General features: G+C 35.3%; 8 protein-coding genes across 8 annotated transcripts; 6 read left to right on the plus strand and 2 right to left on the minus strand.

The window, feature by feature from the left end:
* Window positions 1-1,042: 1,042 nt before the first annotated feature.
* Window positions 1,043-1,527, minus strand: RO3G_09330 (uncharacterized protein; the record flags this gene model as incomplete). Its single annotated transcript, XM_067663915.1, has 2 exons — window positions 1,043-1,072; window positions 1,126-1,527. 2 exons carry the CDS (start codon window positions 1,525-1,527, stop codon window positions 1,043-1,045), a joined length of 432 nt encoding a protein of 143 aa, XP_067520016.1.
* Window positions 1,528-2,819: 1,292 nt separating this feature from the next.
* RO3G_09331 (uncharacterized protein) lies at window positions 2,820-3,446 on the plus strand (the record flags this gene model as incomplete). Its single annotated transcript, XM_067663916.1, has 3 exons — window positions 2,820-2,857; window positions 2,932-3,010; window positions 3,045-3,446. The coding sequence occupies 3 exons, from the start codon at window positions 2,820-2,822 to the stop codon at window positions 3,444-3,446; spliced, it is 519 nt and encodes a 172-aa protein (XP_067520017.1).
* A 733-nt stretch (window positions 3,447-4,179) lies between these two features.
* RO3G_09332 (uncharacterized protein) lies at window positions 4,180-4,632 on the plus strand (the record flags this gene model as incomplete). The annotated part of the gene is made up of 2 exons (XM_067663917.1): window positions 4,180-4,326; window positions 4,417-4,632. The coding sequence occupies 2 exons, from the start codon at window positions 4,180-4,182 to the stop codon at window positions 4,630-4,632; spliced, it is 363 nt and encodes a 120-aa protein (XP_067520018.1).
* Window positions 4,633-5,507: 875 nt separating this feature from the next.
* On the plus strand, window positions 5,508-6,575 carry RO3G_09333 (uncharacterized protein; the record flags this gene model as incomplete). Its single annotated transcript, XM_067663918.1, has 4 exons — window positions 5,508-5,632; window positions 5,811-6,254; window positions 6,355-6,434; window positions 6,499-6,575. 4 exons carry the CDS (start codon window positions 5,508-5,510, stop codon window positions 6,573-6,575), a joined length of 726 nt encoding a protein of 241 aa, XP_067520019.1.
* Window positions 6,576-7,158: 583 nt separating this feature from the next.
* On the minus strand, window positions 7,159-7,266 carry RO3G_09334 (uncharacterized protein; the record flags this gene model as incomplete). The annotated part of the gene is made up of 1 exon (XM_067663919.1): window positions 7,159-7,266. One exon carries the CDS (start codon window positions 7,264-7,266, stop codon window positions 7,159-7,161), a length of 108 nt encoding a protein of 35 aa, XP_067520020.1.
* Window positions 7,267-7,872: 606 nt separating this feature from the next.
* On the plus strand, window positions 7,873-8,297 carry RO3G_09335 (uncharacterized protein; the record flags this gene model as incomplete). Its single annotated transcript, XM_067663920.1, has 2 exons — window positions 7,873-7,903; window positions 7,969-8,297. The coding sequence occupies 2 exons, from the start codon at window positions 7,873-7,875 to the stop codon at window positions 8,295-8,297; spliced, it is 360 nt and encodes a 119-aa protein (XP_067520021.1).
* A 1,099-nt stretch (window positions 8,298-9,396) lies between these two features.
* On the plus strand, window positions 9,397-9,786 carry RO3G_09336 (uncharacterized protein; the record flags this gene model as incomplete). The annotated part of the gene is made up of 1 exon (XM_067663921.1): window positions 9,397-9,786. One exon carries the CDS (start codon window positions 9,397-9,399, stop codon window positions 9,784-9,786), a length of 390 nt encoding a protein of 129 aa, XP_067520022.1.
* Window positions 9,787-10,604: 818 nt separating this feature from the next.
* Window positions 10,605-12,156, plus strand: RO3G_09337 (uncharacterized protein; the record flags this gene model as incomplete). Its single annotated transcript, XM_067663922.1, has 6 exons — window positions 10,605-10,870; window positions 10,920-11,059; window positions 11,220-11,452; window positions 11,503-11,613; window positions 11,672-11,911; window positions 11,965-12,156. The coding sequence occupies 6 exons, from the start codon at window positions 10,605-10,607 to the stop codon at window positions 12,154-12,156; spliced, it is 1,182 nt and encodes a 393-aa protein (XP_067520023.1).
* Between the last annotated feature and the right edge of the window lie 34 nt (window positions 12,157-12,190).

The raw sequence follows: 12,190 nt of genomic DNA on the forward strand, positions 1-12,190 counted from the left end.
ATCCGAACTGTGACATAGTTTCATTAATTCTTCATACACCATCTCGACACATCGTAAACTAGGTACTTCCAGTAGCTTAATCTGCGGTCGCATTAATAAATCAAAAGCCAATTCTGGTACAAACAGAGAAGGACGTGGACCTGTTGAATTTCGAATGGCAGTGCGGATATCATGATCACTTAGATTGGAACAGGGGGGTATCACATTTAATGCTTGCTTAAATACTTCATTAAAAATATGGTAAATACGTGCGCCACCGCACCTTGAATGAAGTGTTAGTTTTGTCATCTCTTTTATAGATAAATGTGTCTTTACGTACAATTCTTTGGCAGACAATTCTGACGATGTTCCATCAATAGAGCCAATATAATCATTAGAGAATTTAGTCAACAGCCTTAAAATAAGTGGACCTTTCTGAGAGGATGCAGCGGACCCAATTGATTCTCCATATTGTGCTAGTTCTTGCTGTGTTTGAGTGATTAGTGTACTTAACCTAAGTCTTAGCTCTGGCAGCTTTTCCTTGATATGAGCTAATAAGATCTATGCATAAAAAACGTATAAATTTTTTCAACACTGTATCTCCTTATATACCTTATTCAATTGTTTATTTAAATATCGAGTTCCACATCGCGACGCAATACTACGGTAAGCTGGATGCTGTTTAAAGAATTCATCCTCGGCCTCGAGTGCTAAATGCATTGGTTTATTTGTCAAGATATCCTGTTGACTTCGGTTGACAACACCAATGAATCCCAACTTTAAAGGATATGCCTTTCCTAGTAAAATATCTAAAGCATTTGTGCCAGTATCCATCAAGTCTAATTTTGTCAATACACCAACTGTTCTTTTCCCCTCTGGATCCACTTGTCTAGCTATCTTCAGACTATCTGAGTTGACTAAATCAGCGTTGGCTGGTGATATAGCCAAAATGATGCTGTTTGGGTTTGATATATAGTCCATTACTAAGCTACGAATTTGTTTTTCTATATCACTTGGTTGATCCCCTGAGAGATAAAGTGACTATGAGTTTCCACTCTCTCTTTTATACAGTATATGTTTTACCTATAGGAATCTATAATAGGTAGTAAGAAAAATGAAAGTTTCTTTTTTGTGATTTGATCTAACCTTTGTCAATCCAGGTAAATCAACTAGAGTCAAGTTGAGTACTTTTGGAGAATAGATTCGAAGGTGTATAGGTAGTTTTGATATGCCTTTATTAGCACCTGCCAAACGATTTGTTTCATGTTCAATTTCTTGACAAATCTCTCTGAATTCATAAAACTTTTTATCCTTGATATGTAAGAATTCGCCATACTCCAAAGCCGATGGCTGTTGAAGTGTGACTAGCTGAAGCACAAGTGGTCTTCGGGTCACAATACCACTTCCTCGCGGCAAAAAGTCTCGTTGAACAAATGTTTCCAAGACAGAAGATTTGCCAGAGGATTGTGAGCCAACAACTATAATTAAAGGCAAATCAAGTGAATTTTCTGCTCCAACCGTGGCAGCTACGGTTTGAAGCTTATTCATTAATTCAATCCAGTCATTCATAACTTTTGCTTAATTTATAAAAAAAAAATTAAAAAGAAAAAAAAGCTCAAGTGGCTATGTAGACACTGAAACTAAGGACAAAATGTTGTGTTCCCTTCAAAATCTCTACTTCGCCAATAAATCCAGTACTGTGCTTCCAATCTCAATTTACTGACTGTTGGAAAATACCACCCACTTTTTTGAATAATTTTGGACATTTGTGCGAGGTTAAATTGTCCAGAAAAGGTTTGAAGTTATTTTACCCAGTCTTTCGAAAATAAGTTGCCTACTGCTTATAAATAATTTGAGTCAAAACAGTTATAATTATCTTAAGTATGTCGGGAAGCCATTTATGGAATACAGGATGAAATTTCGTAAATTTTCAATAGGAGCATCTTTGCTTCTCTCAATGACCTTCGAGGAAACTTTCACATCGTTCAATTTGGTGCTTTTAGCTCTGTTCGTCTCAACAAAAAAGTATACATTTTTACATAAAACGTATGTCTTTATTTAGCCATTTTTTTTGGAAATTTAACACGAGTTTCAAAAGTTTTGTTCCTTTTTCTGGCCACAAGTCAATAAAGCGTGTTATAGCAAGCATTAGCATAGTAAGGCCAGAAGATGTGCATTAGATGCGCTGTTGAGTTCAGTGTTCTTGTATGAATACTGTTGGTTTTGTAGATTGGATGTGATACACGACTTCAAAAAAGCAAATTAATAGAATCGGCCCATTAACGATCGTAGCGGACATTATATCAAGCAATGTTCACTTGAAAGTAACCACCACCTTTCAATTTACCGAGGCTAAGCTGTACAAGCCCAGGGAAAAAAAAAAAAAAAAAAAAAAAAAAAAAAAAGGAAAAGCCAGAAAGCAGAGCCATGAACACTATCAATCGATCGTCTCACACAAAGCTAGTTCCTGCGTCTAATAAAGTATGCTATGATGATCATATGTTTTGCTTAGGAGTACTCACGGTATACTCACTGGCAGCAGTAAAGGCATTTGTATATTTGAACAGAATAATGTTAATAAGAGATCAAAGCACCTCATGTAGCAAAACACTTACTAAAAAGGATGAGAGTGAATATTTTAAACGCAAAACACTATGACAGAATAAGAAAATGATGATGCCATCATATACAATCTATGGACAAAAAATCATTTTCTTATTCTGTTGAGCTTTACACTATGTAGAAAAATTATTCGCGCATTTTATAAAAAATCATGTACTAAATAGAAAAAAATTGGCATATTTTCTAACCTTTTCTTCCTCAGGTTCATCATAAAAAAGATGGATAATATTGTTTACGAAGACGGCTTAAAAAACCAGTACGACAACAACGGAAATGAAATAATGGATGTTTAAATGAAAGTAGACAACGAAATGTATCCGATTGAAAAAGTGACAAATTTGATTTGAAGCCATCTGAGAAAGAAGCCAAAAAGAGAAAGAATCCATCCGTTGAAAAGCCTCAAATGGATGTTAAGAAGGAGCAGCTTTTTTTTTCTTATTAAGGAAGAAGGAATGAGTGTTAGAGCTGCCGCTCAGAAGCTCAACATTAATGTGCGCACAGCACAGAGATGGGTTTCAAAAAACAATAAAGATCCACAAGAGTATATTCAAAGGTCATCTGGTAGTGGAAGACCAGTTGATAGACCTCCTGTTCTAACAGATGAGCACAAGAATTACATGATTCAGTGGGCGGACGAGAATACCAATTCTGTTGTACTGGAAGATATGCTTGATGCTTTGACTGAAAAGTTCGGACACCTTCAAATCATTGGAAGTGGTTTCTATAAGTTTGTTAGGCAAAAGTGCAGGATTACCTTCAAGAAAGCGCATCTGCAACCTGTTGAGAGAAATAGACCTGAAAAAATTGAACAGTGCTACGAATGGGTTGAGATGAATGGAGACTGACTTGGATTTCACAAGTAATTGTGTGTTCATAGACGAAGCAGCCTTCCATATAAATCTCAAGAGAAACTTTTCTTGGCCCAAAGAAGGAAGTTGCGCAGTTGTAAAGGTGCCCAGAACAAGAGCAAAGACCACTGCCATTTTAGGTGTCATTTCTCCTTTCGGCGTTGTGAATATAAGCGTAAGACGTCCCCGAGCACTGGCTCCGTCAAAAAAGAGAAAAGTAAATGAATGAACAGAAGCGAAAAAGAGCAATAATGGTGGTACAGCTACTGGCCGTTACTTCAACTTTATAAGCAGTGCTTTGGATGTAATGGATCGTCATGAACAATTTCGTGGACATTATCTGGTAATGGAAACAGTAGCCGCTCTATTTAAGGGTAGCCAAAAAATTTTGAATATCCACCCTTAAATAGAAAATACCCTTAAATAGAAAATACCCTTAAATAGAAAATACCCTTAAATAGAAAATACCCTTAAATCGAAATACGTGGCTGTTAAACAATTGAAATCACTTAATATGTATTGTAGCTACATTAGACATGTTTGTACAATATATTTCCACATAGGCCACTGTCGGCTGGTATAGATTTGGTAATTGTGTAAGGACATTAACAAATCAAAACTTTCTTAAGACTTGATCAAAGTTGTTGGAAGGATAATATACGAGTCGTAGACTCAAAATAATGTTGATGAGAATAAATATATGATATAATAAATTCTATCTATAAAAAAAATGTCTAATAATAAACGTGTACGCCTTTCTGTTTCTCAAAAAATTGAGCTTTTGGATCAAAATGCTGAAACGTTATATAGTAATATTAATGTTGTTAAGAATGGCAAAAGTCTAAAACCAACACGCTATCCTCAACTTGATGAAGTAGTAAAGTTTATTGCAGACATGAACAATAACAATCTGCCAGTCAATCGAGACTCAATACTTCGATATGTAAGACCTATTGTTTGAGTAAAGTATAGAATCCCTGAAAATGAAATCTCATTTTCCTCTGGATGGCTCACCAAACTTTTTAAGCGAATTGGAGTAAAATGCAGGCCAATGCATGGTGAAAGTGCCTTGGTAGACATCACTTCTGAAAACGTTCAGAACGAATTGAGGAAGATAGAAGAAATTCTTGAGCCATATGATCCTGTAGATATCATGAATCATATGTTCCTCCGAGTCGCTTGATGGCCTAAAAAAAAGTAAAACTCGTCTAACAGTTGGGTTGCTCTGTAACTCGGATGGGACTCACAAAGGGCAACCAATTGTTATCGCACAACCCAAGAGCCCCAAATGTTTTAAAGCAAGAGCTAATTTGTTATCCATGACTGCAATTGGAAAAAAAAAAAAAAAAAAAAAAAAAATGAAATTGAATACCATTATTCTACTAATGCTTGGATGACAACATACGTGAAAAAGTTAAATGTTGCCTTTGGAAGACAGAATAGAAAAATTGCTCTTCTTTTGGATAATGCATCCGTTCATAAAATAAGAATTCCGCTCAACAACATTAAATTGATATTTCTCCTAGCAAACACGACTAGCAAGCTACAGGCTCTTAATATAGGTAGCCTATTATTTGTTGATAAAATGCTATATAAGTTGTCTTTTTGTTTTACAGTTTTCTCATTCATATTTTGTACACACAGGAATTATTGACAACTTTAAGGCATACTTCCGAGCCCAGCAGTACGACCGTGCTTTATGTCTGTATATCAGTAAAAAGTTGGATAATCCGAATGTTTACAAAATGGATCAAGCTCAGGCTATGGTTTTTCTAGCTAATGCATGGCTTAAAGTAAAAACCAGAAACAATAAATGGAATGCTCCCAGATCTCCTCCAGGAACTTTGACAACAAGGTTACTGATGTTAGCCAGTTGAACCTTGAAGCAGATGAAAGAGAGATGATAGTATGTTATACAACAAGCACTACTAATAGTGAAGAAACGGCAGAAGGTAACATAGATGAAACAGAAGAAAATGGTAATACAGAGCAAGATGAGCAGCGTGTCGATATAGTAGAGTGTAAAAAAGGTTGAGAGAAGTCCATGAAACCACTCTCATGTACAAAGTTCCTTTGGACGATCTTGATCGTAAATTACGTCGCCGAATTCAAATGAGATTGGCTAACTCTTGTGCTGAATTTAAGTCAAAAGAGCAAACAGATCTTCGATTTTATTTTACAAAGTAAAAAACTTACTGTTAGAGAGCTCCAAAAAACTATCACTTACAAAAAAATTTTCTATTTAGTGGCAAAAAATATTTGCGTTGCACCCTTAAATCAGACACCCTTAAATAGAGTGACTATTGTATTTGAATTAATAATTGGAACTTATCGTGACCGTATAGCTTACTTTTGCTATAGTGTTTCTGGATTGTTTATTGAAGACAGTGATGTTTACAAGCTTGAATTAAGCTATAATCATCGAATTATATGGCCGATAATCGATTGTTTGTCAAAAATGATTGGAACAACAAGATTTCAGCTCGGAGAAGTTCGATTGCAGGCCATTTGTGATGAATTGAAGTTGGTACACAAAGATAATAGTTCCTACTACAATGCTGATGGCATCATTATCAACAACAAACACAAGATAGAAATTGCCGCAGTTGAAACTACAGGTCCTTTTCACCTTTCAAACAACTCAAAGGAGACACAGGATTATATTAAGGCTGACTATGGACTAGTGTCAATGCTACATTGCATTGGCCGAAAGTTTCCCTACGGAAACTTTGATATCTTCAAAAGAATTGGTGTATTCTTTATTCAAGTAACAGGCATGTATCTTTTTCAATTTTTTAATTTTGCGTATGTAACCAACTTTTTAATACTCATTTTATAGCCACCAAGTTGAGAATTTGGCGAGTATCGATGCCACACAGCAAGTTGTACATCAAAAATTGTATAGGCTCGGTTGGAGTGCCAACAACAGCAAGAACCAGCGAGGAAAATTTGAGAAAATTAGTCAATTTGTTCTGGTTCATGAAGGTATGCTATTTATTTTTATTAAAGAACGCTTTGATGTCATGTTCATAACCAATGCTTTTATTAGAAAATGATAGTAGAAACGTACGAAGCAATAGACGCTTTAGAAGATTCTCATATCAGCAACATGAAGTTAAAGACTAGAAAAGCATCTGGTTATGAAGACATTAGTGAAATCCAGAATAATTTCAAAAAAAAAATACTATTATTAAGCTTTCTAATGTTTATATTCAAAAGACAGACAGGCTTAATATGAATAGTTCACCTATTAGGCCTGATGATTAATCATCATTTTTATGAATAAAATAACAAACGTATAACCTTTACTTTCTGAATAAATAGCACAGTCGCCATAGTGAATCTTATTAACATGATCACCACAACGTGAGTTTACCTATAATCAAAGCCCAACGGTTACAAACACAATTGTCCCAAATTCCCAAATTCATATATTTAACATAAATAGTATACATACCATCTTTTCATGGTTCTTTCCGCTATTAATCATGACATTACTAGCAAGGCTAATAATCCTCCTGGGGTAGCCGATTCTCGCCATAATCCTAACAGCAAACCGTTTGAATTCAAAACATGGACGCAAACAGTTAAAAGCCAAAAACGAAGTGTCTCATTTCACAACAAGTCAGATGTTAATAACGTAGCTAATCTGGAAAGTCAAACAGTTTTTCTTCGAGCTATTGATAAACAGTCCATCGTTATTGCCGCTTCAGAATTTGAAGGCTTGAATTTTAAATATAGAGGTCTTAATCTTGTTCTCAGAGACCGATTTCCTAAAGGCATAGGCCTTAGGGAAAGAAAAATTGGTAGAACCCATCAGTACATTGAGCTTAATTTTGATAATGAAGAAGATAAGATGGAAGCATTAAATAAGGAGTTTTTGAATCTCGGTAGAAAAATCAAAGTACAAGCAATGATGGATAAAAATTCGAATGTGATCAGAATAGGGATCACCAATATTCCTTATGAAAAGTATGACAAGTTGAAGCCGTTGATGATACAGTTATTTGAGAAGTATGGGAGCATTTTGGAAACTACACTCCATCATACAGTGGATGGTGATTGGTTTAATGGCAGGGTGTATGTTACTCTTGTCAAGAATAAAACAAAAAATTATGAGCCTCTTACACCTCAAATTCCATCTTGGGAACAAGATCATTATTTACATATTGTCTGGAGCAATATGAAGCCCATTTGCAACCATTATCATGATCATACACTAGTGAATTGTCCGGTTCTTCTCCGTAGAAGAAAAGTTTGCCCCATCTGTGAGAGTACTCAACATTAAAAAACCCAATGTTCCGATGCCCCTTGGAATCATAAGAGAAAACAAGTGGAAACCCACCGCTCTAGGGTGATGAACGCTAATGTAGAGCAGATGAATACCGAAAAAGATATAGCTATATTGAGTAACTTTCAAAAAATGGATACGGGAATGTCAGAAGAAGATAATAGTAAGCCCGACAGTGCATCTGTAGCAGAAGACAAAGATGATTTCAGGAAGCCATTTCTACTTTAGACTCAGTAGATGAAGAGAAAATTGACGATAGTACCTTATCTATCCCAATCGATGAAGATTCAAGTCAGAAGAAAGCGGGCAGAAAAGAAGCCGCGAATAGGTTACTGCACCCACTTGTCACATTTAATAGCCCCTCTATGAATATGCAGAAACACAACAACCCGGAAGCATTTACACCTACTTCAGCTGTGGAAAGATCCAAGAAAAAATCAGCTTTTTCCGACAATAGTCTAGAAGTAGAAGAAATTGCAATATTTGAAGGCGAATATGAGGAAAATAACTCTGCGGCAGGAGGATCATCACAGCCCTCCACTAAACTCAACTCATAATTATTATGAATAATCATAATAATAAGATTATGAATATGAAAATAGGCTCAATTAATTGCAGAACAATTTACAGAAATAACAATTTACAACACACTGACAACATTATTCGATATCTAAGACAACAGCAACTAAACCTATTATTATGTCAAGAAACAAATATACCTCTTCATTCATTCGATAGAATAACTTAATCACTCAACATGAAATTTCAAGCGTATCAGACACTGTGGACCAAATACTGTGGAATCATTAATCTCAGTCAGTCCCAAAATACGGAACTAATTCAACAATCGGACGATCAAAGATTTTTACAAGTAAAAATCTCTTGGTCAGACGAATCTATACAACCCTTTTTTATACTAAATCTCTATGATTCAGCAAGCAATGCAGTCGACAGAAATGTCTTCTTCTCGAGCGTACTCCGTCAACTAGACTCCCTGGATAGTTCAAACACTATTATTCAAAATATCTTCATAGCAGGGGACTTCAATTTCTCATTCGACAGCAATACTTATCACAATACAAGTCGATCGAACGTCCCACACCACTTTCTGTGGTTTATGCTTTCTCAGTTTAAGGATTGTATAAATTACGTGGAAGACAATATCAGCTGCCGACCAACTTTCCGAAGAGCAGATTCATCCACTTGTATAGACTATATGTTTGCAAACAAAAGTATTCACAACAACTGCAACAACGTGAATGTTGAATACATGAACAAAGGATGGACAGACCACGCTCTTTTATCTATAAACTTCACCGTAGGAACCTCTTCAACTGGAAAGAGTCTCCGGAGATCTAATCCAAATTTAGCCAAGAACCCAACATACATCCATAAGCTCAGCGAACAAATAGAAAAATACATTATTAATAAGCTATCTAAATATAATAACTCTCCTCAAGAGAAATGGGATCTACTCAAGAAAATGGTTAAAAAGGCTACTCAAAAGTTTTGCAGAAATAGATGTCAATGGAGGAATGATCGGGTCAAGCAGCTCCAAAGTTAAAGAAATGATATCTTCAGGCGCTACACCGATAACCCAACTTATTTGAATATCTTGCTTCTTGAAGTTGAGAATAAGCTTGCATAGTTACAAACATGAAGGGCCTTCATTCACTAACCCCCATGTTTAGTGCTTTGGACACCTGTCCTCGTTTACCTACCGAAAATGACCTGACAGTATCACCACAGACTAGTCTACTCCTCCCCTTCAAAGATATATGCGAAGAAGACCCACAAGGAAACTTCAAATTTAGCAAGTTCCTTCAAGCACAAAAAGCATATCATTTCTTTGAACAAGATCTCCTTTTAAATGGTATACAGTTCAAAAACAGACAACATTGTGGCTCACCCAATATTCTACAAAAAATCAAATATGCTGTCCTTACTGGAAACCTTACCTTCAAGCCGTATTTTGCATCTTTATTATCAACTGAACAGCATAATCTTGAATTGGACAATGAAGACCATTCAACAGATGAGCTATGAAGATATCATTATAACAGCATTGAAAAATCGTCAACTAAAGACAATGTTTAGCTTCAACTCAAACTCACAAATCACAAATATAAGTCACAACAACTAGAAAGCTTTTATCAGTAGCCCTATGCACCATATTCTTAGAAATGTATGGTGCAGACTTCTTCATAAAAAATTATCCACTCGCGCCAATTTGCATAGAATCATCCCAGCAAAGGTAGGCAAAGACTACTGCCAATTGTGCAAGCTACCAGAAACAGAGCAGCATATGCTCTTTACTTGTATTCAAAAACAAGACTTGTGGAACGCAGCTTACAAGAAATTCTTGTCAAATCCTAAAGATCCCAACTGTAGCTCAATATTCGAGGATTTATCCATACTTAGATTATCCAAGTATTACATCTTACACTATCATGACAAGTTTACAATCTATGATTTTTTTGCTACAGTCATTCGATTCATTTGGAAAGCCCATTGGCAACAATTCTTTGAACAGACTCCTGTCGTGAATGAGACTGTCCTCAATCAAATCCAGAAAGAACTATTGAAACTATCTGCTTACAATTCTCTATGCTAATTTCTTTTGTATTTTCGCGACAAGTCACTGTTTCATACACTTGTATCGCTCTTAATCCTTATACTCTTTGATGAGTTTTAATAAACATTAAAATTTTTCATCCATAAAAAAAATGCTGGTTTTTCACATGTTGGTGTTACAATATATTGATCATATATAATTTTTAACCCCACGCAGAAATTTTTTAATCAAAGTTTTTTTTCTTTTTCTTTTTTTTTTTTTTTTTTTTTTTTTTTTGCAAAAGAAAAAAATGACTTTGGAAAATAAAGCCAAGGAAGAAGAAAAAGTGACATTATTAGCAGATGAATCAAGTAAAAAAAAGTGGAAGAACTGGTGGGTTAGAACAGTGACTACGTTAATGATGATTGGTACCTTCTTTATGATACTTGCCTCTGGTCACATTTGGGTTATTTTGATGGTGATTGCTATTTCAACCATTGTGTATAATGAAGTACTTCAAATTGCTCAAGGTCCTGCAAAAGATAGTAGTTTTAAATGGTTTAAAACAATGAGCTGGTAAGCGAATAAAATACACGCAACTGAGAATACTTACGCATGACTGTAGGTATTTCCTGGTGACAACAACCTATTATTTATATGGAGAATCAATCATCTATTACTTTCAATCTATTGTGCTAGTAGATGCAGTGCTTTTACCATTCGCCACTCATCACAGATTCATCAGCTTTATCTTATATGTCATTGGTAATAGTGCACTATGCATGTAGTATATAATTAATATTCCGTGTAGGCTTTGTATTCTTTGTGACCAATTTAAGAAAAGGACTTTATAAACGCCAATTCCGTCAATTTGGTTGGATGCATATGGCTTTGCTACTTATTGTATTTCAAAGTCACTTTATAGTCAACAATATCTTGGAAGGCCTCATTTGGTTTTTTATTCCTACTTCACTCGTTATTACCAACGATATCTTTGCTTATATTTGTGGATTCTTTTGGGGCAGACATCAATTGATTCAGCTGAGCCCTAAAAAGACAGTAGAAGGATTTGTAGGGGCATGGATTTGTACTCTTATATTTGGATTTTTGGCTTCTTCTTTGTTAATGCGATTTAATTATATGATTTGCCCTGTGAAGGTAAGATGGTTATAAAAGAAAATGATGGGGTAACTTATATGTTTATAAAGGATTTATCTATGTCTGCCTGGTCCGACATCAACTGTGATCCTGTAAACCCTGTATTTACAGCTGTTCCTTGGAATTTACCTGAAACTGTAATTTCCATCATAAAGACCTTGGTAAGTAAATGAATATAAAAAAGTTTGGGGAAAGAAACATGTGTAACATAAAATATAGTTCCACAAGCAAGTGACGACTATTTGGATCGCACCTGTTCAAATTCATGCATTAGTAATGGCTTGCTTTGCTTCACTAATTGCCCCATTTGGTGGTTTCTTTGCAAGCGGCGTTAAGCGTGCATTTAATGTAAAAGATTTTGGACAATCCATTCCTGGTCACGGTGGTATGACAGATCGCATGGATTGCCAATTCTTGATGGGATTTTTTGCTCACATTTATTATCAAAGCTTTATTAAGGTAAGCTATATTTATAAAATATAAATGTAGCTATGCACTAATAATATCAATAGACAAACCATTTAAATGTTGGTACAATCCTCGCCTCCGTTATCAACAACTTGACTTTACATGAGCAATTGGAGTTATTAGAACGTATTTTAACTTACTTTATCAATCAAGGTATTATGGATGCTTCTGTCTTGGAGAAATGCGGTTCAAGTGCCTTGACTGAACACAGTAGACAATTATTGGAAAATTTGTAATCCTTGTAATTTTATTTCTTTTTTTGCATACACT

This window comes from Rhizopus delemar, genomic scaffold, assembly GCF_000149305.1.
Source record: "Rhizopus delemar RA 99-880 supercont3.7 genomic scaffold, whole genome shotgun sequence".
NCBI lineage: Eukaryota > Fungi > Mucoromycota > Mucoromycetes > Mucorales > Rhizopodaceae > Rhizopus > Rhizopus delemar.